The following is a 24,000-nucleotide window of genomic DNA, read 5'->3' as shown; positions in this document are numbered from 1 at the left end:
TTCCCTTTAAGTTCTCCAGATTCCCCCACAGTCCAAAGACATGCGCTATAGGTGAATTGGATTAACTAAATTGGCTGTAGTGTATTAGTGTGTGTGTGTGTGTGTGTGTGTGTGTGTGTGTGTGTGTGTGTGTGTGTGTGTGTGTGTGTGTGTGTGTGTGTGTGTGTGTGAGAGCATAAGGGTGTTTCCCAGCTCTGGGTTGCAGCTGGAAGGGCATTCACTGCATAAAACATATGCCAGAATAGTTGGCAGTTCATTCCACTGTCGCAACCTTTGAAATAGACATTAAGTCGAAGCAAAATAAATGAATTAATGAAGTAGTGATCTGCACCCTTGCGAATATTCTTGTTTCAGTGTTTTATTTGACATTCATAAGGAAACAGACACAAACCTTTCAGCATAGAGTTATTCAGTCTCTCTGACTTATTTTTATATCTCTAATTATGTTAACATCATCATTAATTTGCTAATCTTTGATTAATAATGACAGTTAATTTGCTTTCATTTAAATACTGGACAATTTCTGCAAGTTATAAGGAAAGTCATTTGTTTTAACATTGCAAATTCAAGATCTGATTTATACAAATTTAAAGGGGAATTAATTTAATAACAATGTCAACATAATTTGGGACTTAAAAAGAGGGTGGAAAGATAGAATTACCCAAATATACATTGTGTGAATCATGATGTTAATTCATATTTTGTTCATTAACTGTCTCATTTTTAGTCTTCAACTATAGTTACAGTAATTTGATTACAGTACATAACAGCAAGTTCCTAATTAAATTAATAATTACTATATTAATACTTTACTATATTTATAATATTAATGGTGGTAAATTGTAAGAATGCATGTGGTACTGGCCATTTTTCCAGTAAATAACTATAAAATTCTGGCAGTGTACTTCCTGTATTTGCAGTCTAAAAGATTAACGCACTAAGTAAAAGAAAACACGGAAGAGTGTCATGCAAACTACAACACTTTTTATTTCAACATAGGCTCATGGTTGATATGTAGCCCTGTAAACATTTTCGGAGAGCACTAATTGTGTAGCCAGAGAAATGTATGGCTGCATTTTGTCTTTAAAATGAAAGCTACAGGGCGTTATGACACCACTGACAGCTTCTGTTTCTTTTCACGCTACAAGTTGACCGCTTTTTTCCTCGTGGATGACTTTTCATTTGTTACCAGTTTGCCCAGTAGCTCGCCATGTATGTTGGCTGACAGAGAGGAGTGGGGGTTAAGTTCCGGCAGCGAACAGTTCCAGAAAGCAGGTTAAAACTAAAACAAAAGGCAAAAAATAAATCAAATAGTAAATAACAGAGCAAAAATGTTGTAATATCTGAAAACGTGGTAAAAATCAGGAGGTCACAGAGGGCTTTTGTTTTTTCTGGATTGCTTTTGAAAACACTATTGCTTGGGTTTAGAAAACGCGGTGGGCGCTGGTCAGTTGGTGCTTTTGAAAACACTATTGGTTGGGAAGCCGGTGGGTGGTGGCATCGGTCTTTCGGTTATTCAGTCGACACCAGCCTCTGGCGGATTTACGTGAGAAGAGCAGGTGCAAATGGCACTCGAGAGAGAGATTTGAGATCTGAAGCGTACACAGCGACCTCGGGTGGATTTGCAAAAAGAAAAACGGCAAAAAAAACGTACCTCCAGGTATGTATTTGGTGCTCTCCAGAAATGTATACTAGGGTACACATCGATAATGAGCCTGGGCTGTTTTATTTTGAGCTTTCTATGCAGCCTAATTTCTTAGAGTGACCCAAATTTTATATATATTTTTTGCCATAAATTTAGCAGCCTCATAAATTTAGTCTGCGGGCAAATAAATCCTGCAATCTGTGTTGAGTTTTTTCAGAAACGGGTGTCTTCTGCGTTTCGCTTTCGCTGCGCTCTTGAATAAGGTATTGCTGACAAATCAAATCCTGGAGGCCAGGTACAGTTAAGTGTACGCTGGCAGCACTCCAGAATGGCAAATGGAGGAAAGTTATGAGCTCAGTGGGTTTGTGGGTAATTGTGGCAACACCAGAGATGAGTGAGTGTCACAGTGTGAAACGCATTAGCGCAAGCCAACCCTGCTCTTTCTCTCTTTCTCTTTTCCAGCATCAGGGCACGAAGCTCGGACGACACGCGACGCCTGACGTGTCGAGCGAAAAACCCTGCTTCACCTCGAGCTCTGGAGACTGGCATGACCATGAAGGTTTACTGTAAGAATGTTGAATTATGTAGATTCACGCTCAATGTAGTGTTAATGCATAATTCCTCCTAATAATCAATCTTTAATTTTGATGTATGTATTTTTTATGTTTATGTGGTATGTGAAGTGCTAGTGGATCGGGTGTTTAAAATGTCAAAGCAGAGTCGAGTTAAATGGAGCACATGCTGTAAATAATGAAAATCTCCTTGAAGTTGTAGGTTTTCATATACAATGCAGTATACAATGCAGAGTTCATGGCCACTGCGGTGTAGTCATGTGTGCCTTTTTTATTTCAAATAATCATTTGAGTTGTTTTGGTATGAAAAAAATTTGCTTTTTCAGTTTGTGGTGGTACACTTAAAAACAACAAAATTCAGTAAAATGTATGGAAAAAAGATTGACAGCTGTTTTTTTACAGTATTTCACTAATAAAAAATTTTGTAAAGAAAGAAATTAATTTATTTTTTACAGTAAACTTTAAATTCATTAATTTATAGTGTTAATACACTAGTGTTTCGAAGTATTAACATCTACACATTGTACATTTGTCTCACAGACAAAAACACAAGCTTAAGCATATGTTGATGAAAAAGTCATATAATAAAAAAATGTTGACGTCAAACTTTTTTTCACAAGCAGAGAAACAAACTAATCTATAGAAAGTGATCAAGGTCGTTCCCACATCTACTAAACATCATCTTGGTAACACACAAAACATTTTAATCATGGAAAACACATAACTGATCAAAATTATATGTACAAAAACTCGAAGGTAAATAACTGATGGGGAAAAACTAAAAAGAACTATAGTAATGTCAACAAAAAGCAAAAAAAAAAAAAAAAAAGTGAATCCAGGTTGTTCTGAGAAAGTCAACTTGCACTTATTCACTGTATTTATTAAGTAAACTTAATTCTAGGCAGGTTGCGGGTTTTTACTGTAGCATTTTTACAGTTTTTTTACCACTGAAATCGATTTTTTTTTTACGTTGTAGCAACTACCAAGAGTACAACAAAAATCATTAAAGTCATCATAAAATACTATTATCTATCCATTTTTCTTTCACGATGAGCAAAAGGGATTTAATGATTAAATGTAATAAAATAAATGTAAAGGTATTGCAAGCAATTACAGATTATTTATTTATTTATTTATTTTTTGCCCCATTTTAAATTTCTTTCCATCACCTTCTTTCTTTAATGGTTTTGTACTTTAATGCTGCTTGCATAACATTTTTATGTAACAATATTAATTCAGGGTAAAAAAGCTGGTTAAGCTGGTTGTAGCTGGTTTAGGTGGGTCATTTTCCAACCTGGCTAGCTAAGACCAGACTGGTAATTTGCTGGGAACCAGCCTGGAAATGGCTAAAACTCTCTCTAAAACCAGCCTGGTCAACCAGCTAAAACTAGCCAACCAGCTTAAGGAATGTAGTATTTAGGTTTAGGCAAAATTAGGGATGTAAAATAAGATCATGCAGATTATGTACTTTATCACTACTAATAACAGCTCATATATCTTAACAATAGGCAGTAAATAAAAAAAAAAGTAAAATAAAAGTGAGAATTAGTACTTAAACTAAGGGTAAAAAAAGCATTAAGCATGATATTGGATTGGCCACCACAGAATCCTGAACCTAACCCTATTGAGAATCTTAAGGGATGCCCTGGAGAAAATATTTTTCGCAGTGTTCCGACTCTCCCATCATTAATACAAAATATTGTATTAACAATGTGTGCAACCCTGGATTGTGACATTGCAGAAGCATATTGAAACTACGCCACAGCAAATGGGAGCCATAGTTAAAGCTAAAGATGGTCTAACAAAACATTAGTGAGTGTGATTTTTTTTCAGGCATGCAGTAAAATGAAAATAAAAGCAAAACAGATAACTTTGGATGAGGTGCATAAGGAACATTACACACAGTGATAAGAATTGGTATATAAAGTAAAGGTAAAAAAAAGAAAAAAAATATTTTAAATAGAGTTAGAAATGCACAGTGAAATTTTGACTGGTCAAACAGGCTGGTTTTAGAGGGGTTTTGGCCATTCCAGGCTGGTTTCCATCCATTTCCAGCCTGGTTTTAGCTGGTCAGGCTCGGAGATGACCAGCTAAAACCAGCTTGGTCAGCCTAACCAGGCTTGTCAAGCTAGTTTTAGCTGGTTGAGGTTTGTCATTTTCCAACCTGACTAGCTAAGACCAGACTGTTAAATGGCTGGAAACCAGCCTGAAAATGGCCAAAACCCTCTCTAAAACCAGCCTGGTCAACCAGCTAAAACCAGCCAACCAGCTTAGGGAATGTAGTAGTTAGGTTTAGGCAGAATTAGGAATGTAAATTCCGAATATGCAGATTATGTACTTTATAACTACTTATAAACAGCCAATATCTTAAAAATAGGCAGTAAATAGAAGTTAGAATTAGTACTTAAACTAAAGGTAAAAATAACATTAGACATTAAATTAGATTGGCCATCACAGAGTCTAGAACTCAACCCTATTGAGAATCTTAGGGATGCCTTGGAAAAAATTCTAGCATTATTTATACAACATATCATATTAAAAATGTGTGCAACTCAGGATTGTGACATTGCCGAAGCCTATTAAAACTATGCCATGGTGAATGGGAGCCATAATCAAAGCTAAAGAGGTCAGACAAAGCATTAGAAAGTGTGACTTTTTATTATTATTATTATTTATTTATTTATTTATTTTTTGGCAGGAAGTGTGTTATCAGGTAAACACACGACTAATAACTGAGATAACTTCAGTTGAAAATCAAATAAAAACAAAACAGAATATTTTGGATGAGGCGCATAAGGAACATTTCACACAGTAGTGAAAAATGTTATTTATTCTAAAGGTAAAAAAAGAGCATGTTTTAAATTGGGTTCAAGATGTACTGTGACATTTTGCACAACATCTTCTTTTGTGAAATATTTTTTTGTGTGTGTGTGAGCCATCCCTTTAAGCTAATAATCGCAGGTTGCCATTTTATACCAAGCAGGGTTGTATCCCTTTACACATCGAGTAAAAAAAGTCGATCCAAATCAGTTTAGGGTGTCAAATTTGATCCCATATTTTCCATGTTAAGTATATTTTGTAAGCTTATCTTTCACATTATTGAAAACCAATGCAGCCTAATGCACAATTTAACTTCCAATGTGATATGATGCATTTCTCAGGCATGAGCTTCCACCGAAACGCCAATCACGTTTTTTTCTTCTCCTTCTGCGGACTAAATTTATGCCTTAAAACACTGCCCTCCCCTCTTAACTCACCCCAGCTCATGGTTCCATTACCGCCCAGCCAGTGCAATAAGTGCTAATGTAGCAGAACCGATGGCCAGAAACGCTGTCTTACTCAGCACGCCTGGCCCATCAAATCCAACTTTCTACTGCCCATTTTCATCTGCGGCAGATTGTGAGCAAGACGGCACTTTGTCATGGCAGACTCTCTCATCCCTCCGTCGAGCCTGCTCCAAACTGATTGGGGCAATAACAAAGAGCGGCCTGGTCCCATAATTTATTTTATGGCAAATGTATTATTCAGGAGCCCCTCTGTAATTTATTCATGTTCCACATTGCCTTATTACGGTTTAAACATCTGTTATTTTGGTTTATGGAGTGGTGCCAGTGTGTGGGTCGCTCTTTATACTTAATGGTTTCATCAAAGGGACAAGCGGTGTCTTCCCGCTGCACTGGCGTTAAATGTCCTCCATTTAACAATGTTGTACAGGACTAAAACAGAGTCTCGATGCTGTGATGCTCAAACTTGTGTTCGTCTTCTATTTCATCCCTCACACCCGGGCTCTAACATGAAAAGACGGCCGTCCTCACAGAACAAAGGCGAGATCTTTTGTTTTAATAATATTTTCCCTCCTCCTTGCGCATGAACCGTTCCTCTCTTCGTTTTTTCCGTCTTTTGAGAATTGCGTGCCGCTGCGAAGCCTTACATGTGAATGAATCAAACTTATGTCTATTGATGTCGTAACCCTTGGTTTCTCTTGTTGTTTTCCGTCACTCAGTTCCCCCACAGGCTCCGATGATCATGGGATTGGAAAACGAAGAGGTCAAAGCCGGCTCCTTTCTCAAAGTGGTATGCATGTCGTACGGGGGAAACCCTTTAGCCACTCTGCATTGGACTAAGGTGAGAGAAACAGAAGAAAGTAGTCCTCTGTCCCCTGTTCAAGCTAAAAGCAATTAGTTGACTTTACATTAAAAAAGAGAGTAGCTATTAAAGTAATTGAATTTTAAAGTACACAAAGTACATTCACTGGCCACTTTATTAGGTACACATTACGTGTACGGGGTTAAACCGCCTTCTGCCTTCAGAACTGCCTTAATTCCTTGTGGCAAAGATTCAACAAGGTACTGGAAAAATTCCACAAAGATTTTGGTCCATATTGACATGATAGCGTCACATTGCATCCATGATGTGAATCTTCCGTTCCACCACATCCCAAAGGTGTCTATTGGATTGAGATCTGGTGACTGTGGAGTCCATTTGAGTACAGTGAACTCATTGTCATGTTAAAGAAACCAGTCTGAGATGATTCGTGGTTTATGACATTATAATAATAATAATAATAATAATAAGAGTTAAGTCAATGGGTTTACTGGCTTTTTATGTTAAATCAACATAGTTGCTTTTAAGGCAACAAGTTTACTCATTTTTTTTTATTATTATTTTTTTTAATAAATAACTAATCACTTTTTACAGTGTACTTGGCTTTTATCCAATCCAAGTCCAAACAAGAACTTTGTTAGGTTTGCATCATAGATATATACACTAGATGTCGCCTGGCCTATTGTTGTCTATTGGACGGAATGCGTCAATATTGCCGCCATCTTGCTACAGGGTAGCGCTCCTTTGAATTGAATGCGGAACCAAGGTACAGTGGAGGACTGTGGCCATCCAAAGCCAGAGATATACACATATATCTGTGATCGGGAGTTTTCCTGGATGTCAGTGTGTAATTTTTTTTCTAATTACGAAAATTATAATTTTACATCACTTTTCTACATTGATGGATCAGTGACCGCACGGGCATTCCTGACAAAAAGCTTGTGTTTGTGTGTATGGAAATGTACTATTCACCCTCCCTGTTAAATTTAATCTAATCCGTGTCCTAGAAACACAGCTCCTCTCCTGCTTTCACTGCTCATACTGACGGAGGGAGCGATTCGTTTGTGAATTAATCTCCTGAGCGACTCTTTCACTAATGTTAGCCGACAATAATACAAGTTTCTGGCAGCGCAGCATCTCGTTGTCATATTTCTTTTGCATTGTTTGCTGATTTTATTCAACAAAACTAGCATAAGCTGAGTGTTTAGTGCGAGTTGGAGTTGCTTTGCCGTATGGTGAATGCAGTAAGTGACTGTATCATCAATAACGTTACCTGATTAGCACAAAAGTTCAGAACATTCAAAAACAGAAAAAAACTTAATATTACCTATGAAATGTTCTGCCTTTGTGCTTTGTTTTCTTTGTTTGCTCGTTACTACACCCGTAGACAGCGCTAAAGTCCCGCATCTTCACGTAATAACACTGTCTTGACTAGTGCGGTTGAATGACTCTTGTCCTGGTAGCACTGTACCAATGTGGCGGCGCTATTGATGCATGCTCAGGGTCCCTATGCGATATCTAGTGTATATATCTATGGGTTTGCATCATGTGGATCAGTAATACTTTGCAAAACTCCTAATAATTAAAGTGCAATTACACTGCCCATCCAAAAAAAAGTGATCATCATGGAATGCTGTTTACAGGTCCAAGCCACTACTCATTTGACTTGAGAAAATATTTGTTTATGAGCACTTTTTAGGCAATTGAATCTTAAATAAAATCTTGGTGTACTGCATCACAGACATCAATATTTTTACATAGTTTTTCCATTTCCACTGATGATTCTGTCATTACCCCCTCCCCTCAGGTTAAGAGTCTGGGGTTCATCTTCGACAGCACCCTTTCATTCACTGCACATGTTAATAATGTCACCCGGTCCTCCTATTTCCACCTTCGAAATATAAATCGTTTACGTCCTTCCCTCACACCTCATTCAGCTGCCATTCTTGTTCATAGTTTAGTCACATCCCGTTTAGATTACTGTAATTCCCTTCTGTTTGGCCTCCCTAAAAGAACTCTTCATAAATTACAACTGGTACAAAACGCTGCAGCCCGTATTATCACAAAAACCCCCTCTGTCTGTCACATCACACCCATTCTACAACAGCTTCACTGGCTTCCCATCTCTTTTAGAATTAACTATAAAATACTTCTTCTCACCTTTAAAGCCATTCACAATCTTGCTCCTCCATACCTTACTAATCTTGTTCATATCGCCACACCTTCTCGAACACTCAGGTCTTCTTCTTCCATTTACCTCACTGTTTCCTCTGTCCGCCTTGTCACCATGGGGAGCAGATCCTTCAGCCACTCTGCTCCTCAGCTTTGGAATTCCCTCCCTCCTGATCTCCGTAATTTAGACACTCTTTCACAATTTAAGTCCAGACTCAAAACACATCTGTTTAGAACAGCCTATTCTCTTTGACCTGATTGCATTTTTAAAGCTTGTATTGTATTCTATTGTTTATTGTGTTTTTATTTGAATTGATTTAAAACAAAATTACTATTAAATCTAAAATCCTTCATTTTCACTATCTGTAACTAAGCCATAAGATGACAGCAGCTGGGATTGTGTGAAAAAAGAGAGCCCGTCCGTGATACACTGATGACCTAAATAAATAATTGTACACAAAATATTGATTTGCCTTTTAATATTTTATTAGTTCACCAAACTGAAAGCGTTCAGAAAAACAGCTCTTAGCAAGTTTATATAGCTGATTTCAGTTCGATAAGATAAAAAGAAAACTTCTGAATATTTTTTAAGGAATAAACAAACCACAATTGACTAGTTTTACAGTGAGATGTGTAATAAATGATAGTCATACTTATTAGGTACAATAATCTAATTATTAGCATTGAGTTTTTTTTATTTGGTAATGTGTTTGTAAATGCTGAAATTAAAATAAACAAAAATGAAATAGTTTTCTCTGTGTGCAGTTTTTAATAATAAAAAATGTTTTTTTTTTGTTGTTGTTTTTTTTAATAAGTGGAACACCGCTAAATATTAATGAATGTATATGGGTCAAAGACGAAAACGGGGGTTTAAGTATCAAAAAAAAAAAAAAAACACAAGTGTATACAGCTTTTAACTATTTCCATATATTAAAATATCTTAATGTTTTGAGAATGTGTTTTTTTCTGAGCATGATAATGGCTCCATGATTTATAGAGAGACTATAATATTATGTGTAACAATAGTTTGTATGCCAAAAATCTTGTCAAAACAACAATAATTTGATGGCATATAAAAAGACTAAGGGACCACAGTTTTTATTTTTATTTTATATTACTAAATTACAAATGAATTACAAATAAATTTAATTTAAATAAAAAGTGACTCATTTTAAATAAATGTATAATATTACAATTGTGATATAGATATGGATAGATAAAGACAAACGGACGGATGGATGGATGGACAGATGGAATGGAATGGAAAACAGCCCAATGGACAGAAAAATGGATGGATGGATGGATGGATGGATGGATGGATGGATGGATGGATGGATGGATGGATGGACGGACGGAGGGATGGACGGACTGACAGACGGACGGACAGACAGAGACAAATTTATCAAAGTATGAACATAGATAAATGTGTGGAAAGATGATGGTCAATGGCCAAATAGGAGGATTGTGAATGGATGGGTGATATTCAATAGACTGGTGGACAGATGGATGGATGGATTGACCTCAATGAATGTGTGAATAGATGATGGTCAATGGCCAAATAGATGAATGGAGGATGGTGATTGGATGGGTGTTATTTACAGTTTTTCTCAGTCGCTTTGATGCATTTCTCACAAAAGTATTTATATTTGCACAACAGTTAATGCATTTCTCAAGACAAGTACTGTAGTCAATTGTGCACATCCTAGTAGCAGTTTCTCATTCCTTCCAATAAATTGGAGATGCTTTTGGACATGCATCAATTGTTTTCATACAACTCTCTGCTATTTATTACATTATGATTTGCTTTTGTCATGTCAGTCAAAATTAAATAAACTTGTAAATGCTGAGTAGTCATTGCATATAAAACTACAGTTTTTCTTGTTTGCTTTGATGCAGTTGTCAACTGAAACGCCACATTTTCAAAACAGTTAACACACAGGCCTAAACAGCGGCACTCATTGTCAAAATGAAACATTATGCTTGCAAAATGCACATACCGTGTCAAAACATTTAAAATATGCAACAAAAGCTAGTTTTACCTTCAAACAACACAACTTGCAAACAAGTATATGAACTCTTTCAATTATTCATTAGACAATGGACAACAAAAAACAAAATACAGAACTCAGTGTGAATTCTATTTGGGCTGTCAAATGGGCCTTTTTGCAAAGAATTGGATCCAGAATAAGAAATACTTTGATTAAACTTATATTAACTTCATGACATTTTTCAAACTGTGGCTGAAAACTAAAATACCGTAAAAAAAAATAAAAAAATAAAAATAAAAAAAGTAGCAGAAAGAAGCAGAAAAAAGACAAAAGTAATAAAATACTGTAAATATTAGAGAAAACACATGTAAACCAATATACAGTCAAATCTATTGGGAGTATAGGACATAGCCACTATTGACCTCTTCCATCCATGCTGGCACAGAACAACACAGACCTTCCACCGTTTTTAATGTTTGCAGACTGATTGCTAATTGAAGATTTGTGTGAAGGAGTGTCAAATTGGTGCTTCTATGATTTCATACTGATCTTGGTAGTTTCTAATGGTTAGGAATAGATGGTTTCTGTTTGGTTACTATAGCTAAAACAATGGAGTTTGGACTGCTTGAATGACATCTGTGTTAACTGTTTTGAAAAATGGTGGGGAAAATGTGTCAACCCAATGAGAAAGGGTTTACATATTTGCAAGACCTGTCTTCTGCTCTGCTGGGATAGTGATAATGAAAATGAAGTGGAACCTAGTTTCTTTAACCAGGTCAAAGCGAACAAGAAAAACTGTAATATCATTTCATTACTTGAGTCATTACATACAAAAATGTTGAACTAGCTGTCAAAATCTTTCTAGCAAATTTTATTTAAAAAAAATGTAAATCTTTTTTTTCCTGAAAATGTCTTAAAAATTGAACAGTTTCATGGATGATTTACAGACCTGTATGTTGTAGGTTCAGTTCCAATATTTTCTGCAATATTGCACAGCTTTACCCAAAGGAAGTTTATGTTTGTTGTAAATAAGGGTGTATTTATTCTTTTGCACAATGCTTTGAATAAAATAGAATTGCAAAGAGCAAATGCAGTAAAAATGTAAAACATACAGATTCAGTGTCTTGTACTCAAATACCTCACTAAATGCAGTGATGTCTAACTTTACTGCAGTTTTTAAATGGCTGTGCAAATAGTATAAAGTGCTGTCTTGAACATTTTCAGGAATTGTCACCAAAATCTGACTTTTTTTGCATTGGAAAAATTGTACAGAGTAAACTGTCATAATGAAAACATGACAAAGCCATTTGAATATCTTGTTCAAAAACAATGGTGTCAGGACTTTTTATTTTGATGACACTGACACTTTGATTGACATGAATACTTGCTTTTGAGGAATAAACTATCCATTTTGAGCATGCGACGCGCTTTTGCAGGTTATCAGCTAGGTTTTGCAGTTTGTACTAATTGTTTTGAGAAATTGAGAAAATCGACTGAGAAAAACTGTAATGGACTGATGGATGGAAGGACTGATGGAATGAACAGCACCCCAATGGACAAAAAAGATGGATGGATGGATGGATGGATGGATGGATGGATGGATGGATGGATGGATGGATGGATGGATGGATGGACGGACGGATGGAAGGATGGACGGAATGGAAAGCAGCCCAATAGACAAAAATGGACGGACAGACGGACGGACAGACAGACAGATAGATAAATAGACAGACAGATAGATAGATAGATAGATAGATAGATAGATAGATAGATAGATAGATAGATAGATAGATAGATAGATAGGTAGGTAGGTAGGTAGGTAGGTAGGTAGGTAGGTAGGTAGGTAGGTAGGTAGGTAGGTAGGTAGGTAGGTAGGTAGGTAGGTAGATAGATAGATAGATAGATAGATAGATAGATAGATAGATAGATAGATAGATAGATAGATAGATAGATAGATAGATAGATAGATAGATAGATAGATAGATAGATAGATAGATAGATAGATATTAAATTTATTTGACACGATAAAAATATTACTATTATAGATTGAACATTTCACAGGTCAGTCAAATATAAATGGACATGATTAGTTGTTGATGCAGTGTAGTTGAGAAGGTCAGGAGGCTAAATCATTATTTCTGAGTGGAGCATTTGTTTGCCAGCTGCTTTCCATATTAGCTTCATTTCATAGTTTAGCTGACACATATAATAATTCACAGACCAAAAATATGGTATTTGTGTAATACTAAAAAATCACGGGACACCAAAGTGTTAGGAAAGTGCCTCTTATATAAAGTGGTTCAAATGTGACATTAAGCAGATTGCTGTTAGACGGGGGGAAAATGAGGGGCTGCATCTTTCAACCATCAAGAGCTTTTTACCAGGGCAGTTACCATGATTGTAATGCCAGAGTAAGGTCACAGTTGAGCACAGGTGCGCCGGTCACTGTATTTTGTAAAGATTTTCCAAAATTATGAAGCTCTGGCATTTCAGAAAACTTAATAAATGTGATGCAAAGCTGTTGCGAATTCTGCTGAGACTGTGACAGAAGACTAAGCAGAGATAACAGTATGTTCAGAAAGAGAGAGTGTGCTGAGAGCACAGAATGAACAAAAGCAATGCTTTTTATAAAGGCCATTCAACATTTCTTAAAGACACTCTGAGAGCAGCTCTCGGGTAATGTTAAGTGGACTGCCCTTGTGTACATTTTTCTTTTAAATAGGACATTAAGAAACGATGATAAATGTATTTCTTTTAAAATTCACCCATTATTTAGTAGTTTTTGCATGTGTGTTTGAGACAGAGGAAGAGAGAGAGAGAGAGAGAGAGAGAGAAAGAGAGAGAATGACTCAAATCAGCAAGCCTAGGGGAAAGCTGAGAGCTGCGAGCAGAACTTTATTAAAGGTCTGTGTTTAGAGACAGAGAGAAGACGTCAAGCTTTAAATCATTTGCAAGTGATGTCTAGGCAGCTAAAATCTACTTTTCAATTCATGTAGTGTCCCGCAGACCGACTCGCTGTGGAGACTCTCCGTTTATTTTGATAAAATGTGTCAGTCCTGACATCTCTAATAATTTTCAGCTAATGCAAATGTTAGTGTCTGCTACAGCGCTGACTGGATGACTGATTTCACACACACGCCTCTCGTTCTGGAAGTAAAGTTTGTCTGTCTGTCTGTCTGTCTGTGTGTCTCTCTGCCTATCTATCTATCTATCTATCTATCTATCTATCTATCTATCTATCTATCTATCTATCTATCTATCTATCTATCTATCTATCTATCTATCTATCTATCTATCTATCTATCTATCTATCTATCATCTGGATGGATGGATGGATGGGTGGAGGTGATTGGATGTGTGATATTCAATGGACTATCCAAAAATTTTTCTGTCTATTGGGCTGCTTTTCATTCTGTCCGTCTGTCTGTCCGTACATCCATACATCTGTCCATTGATTATCACCCGTGCATTCAAAATCATCCTTTCTCCATCCATTTGGCCTTTGACCATCATCTATCCATACATTCATCTATGTCCATTTATCCTTAACTTTTTCTGTCCATTGGTTTGATTTGTCCATCTGTCTATCCATCCATCCATCCATCCATTCATCTATATATCCATCCATCCATCCATCCATCCATTCATCTATATATCCATCCATCCATCAATCCATCCATCCATCCATCTATCTATCCATCCATGCATCCATGCATCCATGCATTCATATATATATATATATATATATATATATATATATATATATATATATATATATATATATATACATACATACATACATACATACATACATACATAAACATCCGGTCATCCATCCATCCATATACCATCCAACCATCAATCAATCTATCTATATCCGTCCATCCATCTGTCAATCTATCTATATCATCTTTCCTTCCATCCATCCACCCATCAATCCATCTAGAACACAGGTGTCAAACTCAGTTCCAAAAGGGCCACAGCTCTCCACAGTTTAGTTCCAACCCTAATTAAACACACCTGATCAAATTAATTGAGTCCTTCAGGCTTGTTTTTTGGAGCAGGGTTGGAACTAAACTGTGCAGGGCTTTGGCCCTCCAGGAATTGAGTTTGACACCCCTGATCTAGAGCATCTGTTCATTCATCCATCCATCCATCCATCCACAGTGTCCATTCTTCATCCATCCACCTAATATACAAATAAAGCTGAATTGAATTGAATGTATCTATCCATCCATCCATCCATCCATCCATCCATCCATCCATCCATCTATCCATATACCATCTAACCATCAATCTATCTATATCCATCTACCCATCCATTTGTCAGGCTATCTATATCATCTACCCTTCCACTCATCATTTCATGTAGAGCATCTATTTATCCATCCATCCAACTACAGTATCCATTCATCCACCCATCAATCCATGGCCAAAAATTATTGAATATAAAGTATACAGTATATTAGTAACAGAAATAAATAACCTACTATTAATCTTAATTTTACGTAAATTATTATATATTTGTAGTCAATATTTACATTAAAATATGTCTTTAAAATAAAACATCGCTGCTTTGATTATAAATATTTCTTATATACCCTTCTACTGCTTGTTGTTCTGTCTGTATGGAATCTTGTGACTTTTATTTTATTTTATTTTTTGTTTGGAGAAAAGTCTTATTTATTTTAGTTTTTCTTTTCAACAAATGTAAAACAAAAATGCTAAGATCAATATTATTAGCCATTCCATAAGATTTTTCCTTGTCTAATTAACCTAACTTGCCTAGTGATACAAATTAACAAATTTAAAACATATCTCTGTTTTTGTCCATCCCTCTCTATACATTTGTCCATGTCTCCATTTGTTTGTCTTTCTCTTTGTCGTAATTTTTTATCTATTCAGAATGGAGAAGTCCTGTCCACAAGCTGGGATGTAGACTTTGTGTCCCGTCGAGCAAGCAGCGTGTTAAAAATGGAGGTGAAGCCGGAGGACAACCATGCTGTTTTGCAGTGCCAGAGCATCAACCAAGTTACCCGTTCACCAATGTCCCTAACCCGCACTCTTACTGTCCTCTGTAAGTACTCAAACCAAAAAGCATTACACCATAATATAACAGTTAGTCTTGATAAACTTCTGATAAACTTCTGCTCAAAACACATATCAGACTTCCAAGAAGGTCAAAAGCCTCATTGCTTGTACTTTTCTGCATAGCCTCAAAACAAAAGCTTGATCTTTCATGACACGCTGTCACTTACCATAAGCCAATTACACATGGCTGTATCATGGCTGACAAGTAAATCAGGTCAATACTTGCTGCTACTAGCAGTTTCTGTAATCTTTCATTAACAGAGGATAGATTGTGATGCTTCTGTCACAACAAATTCCACATGTAATATCGCTTACAAATCTACTTTCATTGACAGCTACAGCTTTTTTTGAGAAAACATTGTAATGTTGTTTTACAGTACATCAGTGCTGTAAAAAGTAATAATCTTTTGATGTGTATCTATATTTAAATAGCTGAAATAATACATTTTTTTTCACAGAAGCTGACAGTATTTAGTTCACATGCGGTGCAATTTCACGCTTCAGAGTAGTCTTGTACATGATCTCAATACATGTACATGTACATATTCTCTTGTACATGATAATACAAAGGCTAAATACAGTTGAAACCAGAAGTCTATATACACTGTATAAAAAGGCACATAGCCCTTAAAAAAAGTCAAATGTTAATGTGACTAAACATTTTCTCTTTTAAGTAATTTAGGATTATCAAATTTGTTTCTGTTATGCTTAATAGCAGAATAATGAGAGAGATATATTTTTTTGAGAAATAGTTTTAACTTTTCTTGAAAGTCAAGTTTACATGCAATAAGATTATTATGCCTCTGAAAAAGCTCAGATGATGGTGTCAAGGTTTCTGATTGGCTAATTAACAACATTTGAGTTAATTGGAGGCACAACTGTGGAGTAGTTTTTAAGGAAAACCTCAAACACACTGCTTTCTTGTGTGACAACATGGGAAAGTCAACAAGCCAGAATCAACAAAAAAGCCAGATTTGAACTGGTTGGCCATAATGACCATTTGGAAGGCAAAAGGGAAAGCTTAAAAGCCTAGGAAAGAACACCATCCCAACTGTGAAGTATAGGAATGGCAGCATCATGTTGTCACAGCATAGATGGTATCATGAAGAAAGAACATTATGTAGAAATACTAAAGCAACATCTCAAGACGTCAGCCAGGAAATTAAAACTTGGCCACAAATGGGTCTTCCAAACAGACGATGACCCTAAGCATACTGCCAAATTATTTAAAATGTGCTTTAAGGACAACAGAGTGAATGTTTTGGAGTGGCCATCACAAAGCCCTGATCTCAATCCTATAGAAAATTTGTGGGCAGAGTTGAAAAAGCTTGTGCGAGCAAGAAAGCCAACAAATCTGACTCAGTTACACCAGTTCTGTCAGGAGGAATGGGCCAAAATTCCTTTAAACTATTGTGAGAAGCTTGTGGAAGGATACCCAAAACATTTGACCAGAGATATACAGTTTAAAAGCAAAGCTAAAAAAAAATACCCAGGAAATGTATGTAAACTTTTGACTGTCTAGAAATTAATAAAAAATTCTCAAAATAGAATTCTCTCATTATTCTGCCATTTAGCAAATGTAAATCATTTAGGTAATTCTAAAACAGACAGTTCACCCATTTTTTTCTCTTTGAGTTTCTTCTTTCTGCTCAACACAAAAGAAGATATTTTAAAAAATGTCAGAAGAAAACCTGAGCCATTGACTTTCATGGTGTTTGTTTTTCCTATTATATAGGTCAGTGGTTACATTTTTCTTTTCTTTTCTTTTTTTTTTCCAAAATATCTTCTTTGATCTTCAATGAAAGAAAGAAACTCTTAGGTTCTCAATGTTTTATAGCACTTGAGGGAGAGCAAATAATGAGTAGAAGATAAATTTGCTTATATATTACTGTCTGTTCACTTGTCTTCAGCAGTGTTTATAAACTTTGACTAACAGTTGCTTCTATAAAAGAAGTGCCTTAGTGTCCCATCAGTGACAGCTTAATCATGTGTAGAAAAAAGAAAATCAAACATGGTCATTTCTGCTGACCATCAGTACAGTGTTGCAGTTGAAATTCATTAAAATTATGCAATTATTAGAATGTTTCAAACAATGAAAATGACAAATAGTTTTAAAAACATTTAGCTAGGCCAGTGACGAATTATAAAATGGTGAAAATCTAAAAGCCAATCTGATTGGACCTTTTGTAAAAAATATTAAGCATTAACTATGCTTCCACAACAAAGGGGTGATTTAGACAAAACTGGAATATTGCTTAAAAAACAACCATTTGCGAATAAAGCACCGTTTCCATCCAATAAGTCAAAGAGAACAAAATAGTCATGTCCTGATGAACTGGAAGCAAATATCTAAAAGAAAAATGAAATTTACTGCGGTAGGAGAAGCCACTGTGTGTTCTTATTTAATACACTCAAAAATACGTTTGCTGTTTGTTCAAACTTTATTTAAAAAAAAAAAGAGCTGAAATTACATAATTCTTAAGCTTTTTTGGGACAGCTCAATGGTTTCATGTTTAATTCACCTACGTTTGTAAAACTAATGAGCTAACTCTTTATCCGTTCATTCATTTTCTTTTTGGCTTAGTCCCTTTATTAATCTGCGGTCACCACAGCGGAATGAACCACTAACTTATCCAGCATATGTTTTTACGCAGCGGATGACCTTCCAGCCGCAACCCATCAATGGGAAACATTGATACACGCACATTCACACACAAATACTACGAACAATTTAGCTTACCTAATTTACTTATAACGCATGTCTTTGGACTGTTGGGGAAACCGGAGCACCCGGAGGAAACCCACGCCAACACAGGGAGAACATGCAAACTCGAACCAGCGACCTTCTTGCTGTAAGGCGATTGTACTAGCCACTGCATCACCGTTCAGTCCATGTTGTTCCAACACAAATCAATTATCTGGAACCCAACATTTTTTACAATAATAAATTAAAAATAAAAAAATTGGTGTGTAGTTACATCAATAATACACAAGTAAATACTATGTACCTGTGTGTACATACACTGTAATTACATACTACTTACACATCTAGTTGCCATGTAAGTTCACAGGTATAAGCGACAACATAAAGGGGGACCTATTTTTTATATGTATTTTCAAAAATCTATCCGCATCTTGTCATTTCCATGAATCGTTTTATGCGATAATTAAAAAAGCAACTAAAAAAAGGTGAATAGAAACACAGCTATTTAAATAAAATTGTAAAGAGTTAAATTGTAAAATGAGGAAATTAACATGCAAAAACATTGTAACTTTAGTTATTGCCATGGCAGTATTTACAGTGGTATCAAAATTTTTTAAGCTATCGACTACAAGTTAGCAGTTCTAGTATCCTGACAACACTAGTTCACACAAACACTGATACCAGCTTTGTGTTTATTAGCCGATCTCTCTAGACACCATTTCATTGATCAGTTGGATCATTATTTCAGGCCTGTAAGAGGATCACGAGAATGTGTCTTAATCCGCTGTGGCATGACTAGCTTGTTTAAACAATCTGCTGGGAAGATATGCTGACTGTCCATTTATCAGGCCTCTGTTTCTGTGGTGGTAATCACTTTTCCTCGCAGTTGAACCAGCTGAGGTAACGTTACTGGGCTCCTTTGAAGCTGTGGAAGGAGAGGAGATCAATCTGAGCTGCTCCACGTCCTCCAGTAATCCACCCGTTCACATCCGCTGGTGGCTCGGGTTCAAAGAGCTCAACAGAACAGAAGTTACCTTCGCCGAGGTATTTCACACTTCACTTAACGGTCAAGATGGGGGTGTAACTGTCATTTAATAAATTAGCTCTTATAGTTTTGGATAAAAATGCATTGTTATACTGTAATAAGTCGTAAGAATATACTATTGTGGACAAAATCATTAGGAATGGTCCTAGGAAATGTGTATTCTTTTTAAGTTATTTCCAAAATGCCATTTAACCGAGAAGAAACTGTTTAAATTGTCCACAGTGCATAAGTGTATGTGTGTGTAAATGAATGTGTATGGGTGTTTTCCAATACTGGGTTGCAGCTGGAAGGGCATCCTTTGTGTAAAACATATGTTGGAATAGTTGGCGGGTCATTCTGCTGTGGCGACCTCTGAAATGGAGACCAAGCCGAAAGAAAATGATTGAATAAATTAATGTATAATTTCTCAAGGAGGTTAATAATATATACCCAACACAGGCTCATTGCAATTATCTGCACAGGACTGCATTTTTGAGAACCGACAAATATGTACCCTGGACTACCTTGCCTTGCAGTTTTTGTTTTCACAAAACCCTGAGAGGTTGGCCTGTATATTATTCACATCGTCAAATATGTTACTGAAGCATGTTTTCTCATACGTAGCATTTCTTGTAAATCTACCAGAGGCATTTCTGTAAATGATAACATCCTTTTTGTGCACGTCCGTGGAAGAAGCCGGTCAGCTTGTCATTGTGCTTAATATATCAGCTTTATATCGACTGACCCAACCTCATCCTTCTCTTTTTCAAAAACAAACTAGAAGAGAAGAGTCATTGCGGTCATGTGCTTCTACCACGTCTTTACACTGCTTTTTTGGGTTTCATTTTACTTGGGTTTTATTTTACCCCGGTTCGCTATGCCTCCCAGGTCTGCCGCCATTCACGGTGAGCTACCGCACAAACCAGTCATGAAAAGCCATCCATACAGCAGCAAGACCACCTTTAGTATTTATTTTACACATAAAATGTATCCTTATGTACCTGCGAGCATATATTTTTCAGTTCTCAAAAATGTACAGGAGTACACATTTTCCCATTGTAACTATTTGTTACATTTTTCTACATTAGAGACAAAATACTACACCATAATAATACATATATATGACACGTTGAGTAGTCCCCTCCCCATTTCCCCACCCTCCCTATTTCTTCCATAGATATATTAATAAACAAAACTATTTTCTCAATTAACAACATCGATAGTACAAAATAAGAATAAAAAATAAATTCCAGCTTTGCAATCACATTATAACGTATAGTACATTACAAATAATTCAAGTTTATGATATTTAACAGTTATCAATGTTTTAATATTTATCAAATTCTTGGTGAGCATAACAAACTCCTTCTAAAAATGTAAGTCAAACTCATGTCAAAATATTTCTATTATAACAAAAATATATTGTGGAAATATGATATAATATAATATAATATAATATAATATAATATAATATAATATAATATAATATAATATAATATAATATAATATAATATAATATAATATAATAATATATAATATAATATAATATAATAATATATAATATAATATAATATAATATAAGATTATAATATAATATAATATAATATAATATAATATAATACAATACAATATTATAATATAATATAATACAATATAATGTAATATAATATAATAATATATAATATAATATAATATAAGATTATATTATTATATTATATAACATAAAATAACATAATATAATATAATATAATATAATATAATATAATATAATATAATATAATATAATATAATATAATACAATTTAATGTAACTGATACCAGTGCACTTACTTTATCACACAGTTTTGGTTCATCCTCAAATGAATAAAAGATCTTCACAGTCCACGCTATAAAATTAAGTTAACACAAGGATCATATTCATTCATACACACATTCACCTTGCCACATCTTTAATTTGTAACTCTAAAAATATGTCTTACTTCATCAACAATACAAACTACCATCTAAACACTTTCCCGAGCCGAGAAAGGCTAGCGCTTGATTAAAGGAATAATTCTCAATTATTGTGCAGAATAAAGCCAGCGAGCCTTGACCCGAGAGTGATTCAAAGTCTCCATCAAGACTCTGCTTTTACTTTTAGATTCTATTAGTTACTACATAATATTCTGTGAGATCAGGGGCTTTTAGAGTCTCTCTCTTTTTTTTTAATCTCCCGCTCTTCCTCTCCAGAGGCTGATTTGAATGAAACATAAGTGAATAAAAGCCGACCCGAGGCTGCTCTGCGCTTCACAGGACCCTCCTTGTTCATTTGGAGGTGTTTTACATCTGATCTTTCATTTACATGCTGGTGTTAATTTAATATTTTATTTTTTTTCACTCCCAGCTATTCTTCATGATATGTTTCCTAGCATTGGTTTGACTGTAATTAGCTGCGAAGCCAAGGTCAGTGCTCTAAGAAGGTATCATTTAGAAGTTAGCAAATGAGCATAAATATTAAGCAGTATTAAAATAATGAAAACGATCAAGGCAACGCTTCTATTCAACACATTTCCCCTGAAGGTTGTGCAGAAATCAGATAATATATAAAGTCACTAATGTTTAATCTCGATGTTTTACCCTTAAATAAAAACTATTTAAGAGTGATGTCTTTTGCTAATAGGACATTTTTTTTATTTTAAATGCATTGTTTTGTTTGCCTACCATTTACTCACTCTCAATTTGATCTAAACCTGTACACAGGGTTGCCACGCTTCTTGAAAGTACTTGAATCTGAGACATATAGATTTAAGGCCTGGAGGGTACCGTACTGTACTGTAAAAAAATATGCAGTGCATCCAGAAAGTATTCATAGCCCTTCACTTTTCCTCATTTTTCAATGTAACAGCCTCATTCCAAAATGGAATAAATTAATTTAGTACCTCAAAGTTCTAAACACAATACACCATAATGACAAATGTGAAAAAAGATTTTTTCAAATTGCTAATTTAAATGGCAAAAGTTGCAAATTTATACAAAACCTGAAAAATCATATGTACATAATAGGGATGTAACAATATTGTAAATACCGTCATACCGCAATAGTAATTTTTTTCAATATTACCTTAGGTGCATGACTCAATAAAACTATATTTCTGAGAAAAGTTTGCTTAGGCGAATGAAGCGAACGGGAGGTAGCGGGAACTACAATTCCCATCAGCCTAGGCATGGCCATCATCCTTTGTTCGTCTGTTGTCACTACAGATCCAGTAATGCGGAAATGAAGTGTGTGAACCTAAAGCGGGTTTTAAATCGGATGTGTGGAAGTATTTCGTTTTTTTTCTAAAAAGATACGAAAAAGGAAAAAAGGTGACAGACAAAGAAAAAAACGGTATTCAGGCACTGCCAGACTGTGGTGAAATATAAGTCGGGGAATACAACTAAAAACAGTCATCGGGACTGCAGAACACAGCACACTTGTTAGATTGATGCAGAGATAGACTTGTGTACCATAAAGAGACCTCTATCTCACTCATGGCTTGTCCTCTCAAGTGGTGGAAAGACAATGCACAGCGTTACCCACTGCTGTCAACCTTGGCTAAATCATATCTCTCTGTCCCAGAAACCTCAGTTCCAAATGAGAGGGTTTTTTTCTGTTGCAGGGGACCTTGTAAATGCCCAGAGATCCCAGCTTTTGCCAGATTATATTTATATGATAATTTTTCTTAAAAAAAAAAAAAAAAAAAAAAAAAACATCTCTATCCAAGTGAGTGAGTGATTTAATGTTGAATGTGATGAGTTTTCAACAATACTAAATTGAAACTTTATTTTTTATACATGGTTTTATAGTTTTTTGTTATTAAAATTGAAAAATTGAAGTTCCTGTTTCAAAACTTACAGATAGATGGCTACTTTGTATGTCATTGATATGTTCAGTGCTAAGGTAAATAAGTACTTTTGGCACTTTTTTCGAGTCTTTTCATTAGTTTTGTTTTCCTGTAAATTACTCAATCAAAACTGTACTGTGCCATTCATACCGAGGTATTACCGTACCGTGAAATTCAGATACCGTTACATCCCTAGTACATAAGTATTCACAGCCTTTGCTCAATCCTTGTTGATGCACCTTTGGCAGCAATTACAGCCTCAAGTCTTTTTGAATATGATGCCACAAGCTTGGCACACCTGTCTTTGGGAATTCTTTTCCCCATTTGTCTTTTTAGTACCTTTCAAGCTCTATCAGGTTGGATGGGAAGCGATGGTGTACAGCCATTTTCAGATCTCTCCAGAGATGTTAAATAGGATTTAGGTCGGGGCTCTGGCTGGGCCACTCAAGGACATTCACTGAGTTGTTGTAAAGCCACTCCATTGATATTTTGGTGGTGTGCTTTGGGTCATTGTCCTACTGGAAGATGAACCATCACCGTCTGAGGTCAAGAGCACTCCTGACTAGTCTTCAAGTTCCTGCTGCTGAAAAACATCCCCACAGCTGCCACCACCATGCTTCACTGATAGGGATGGTATTAGCCTGGTGATGAGTAGTGCCTGGTCTTACCCAAATGTAACACCAGGCATTTACAAGACTTTAATTTTAGTCTCATTAGACCAGAGAATTTTGTTTCTTATGGTCTGGGAGTCCTTCAGATGCCTTCTGACAAATTCCAATTCTAAGAAGTGGCTTCCGTCTGGCCACTTTACCATACAAGCCTGATTGGTGGATTGTTG

The 24,000-nt window shown here is 35.6% G+C and overlaps 1 protein-coding gene across 10 annotated transcripts in view; it reads left to right on the top strand.

Moving 5' to 3' along the window:
- nphs1 (NPHS1 adhesion molecule, nephrin) overlaps positions 1-24,000 on the top strand; it is a 486,431-nt gene that overhangs the window by 387,029 nt on the left and 75,402 nt on the right. For all 10 annotated transcript variants that reach the window (XR_015508789.1, XM_087283293.1, XM_087283292.1 and 7 more), the window contains 4 exon segments: positions 2,108-2,211; positions 6,221-6,342; positions 15,387-15,558; positions 19,163-19,320. Coding sequence is in view for 9 of the 10 variants with exons in the window: in XM_087283293.1 (XP_087139419.1) it covers positions 2,108-2,211; positions 6,221-6,342; positions 15,387-15,558; positions 19,163-19,320 (556 nt within the window). In the remaining variant the exon portion in view is untranslated.

Source organism: Danio rerio, chromosome 15, assembly GCF_052040795.2.
Source record: "Danio rerio strain M-AB ecotype USA chromosome 15, GRCz13ab, whole genome shotgun sequence".
Lineage (NCBI taxonomy): Eukaryota > Metazoa > Chordata > Actinopteri > Cypriniformes > Danionidae > Danio > Danio rerio.
This window is presented reverse-complemented; position numbering and strand designations above follow the sequence as displayed.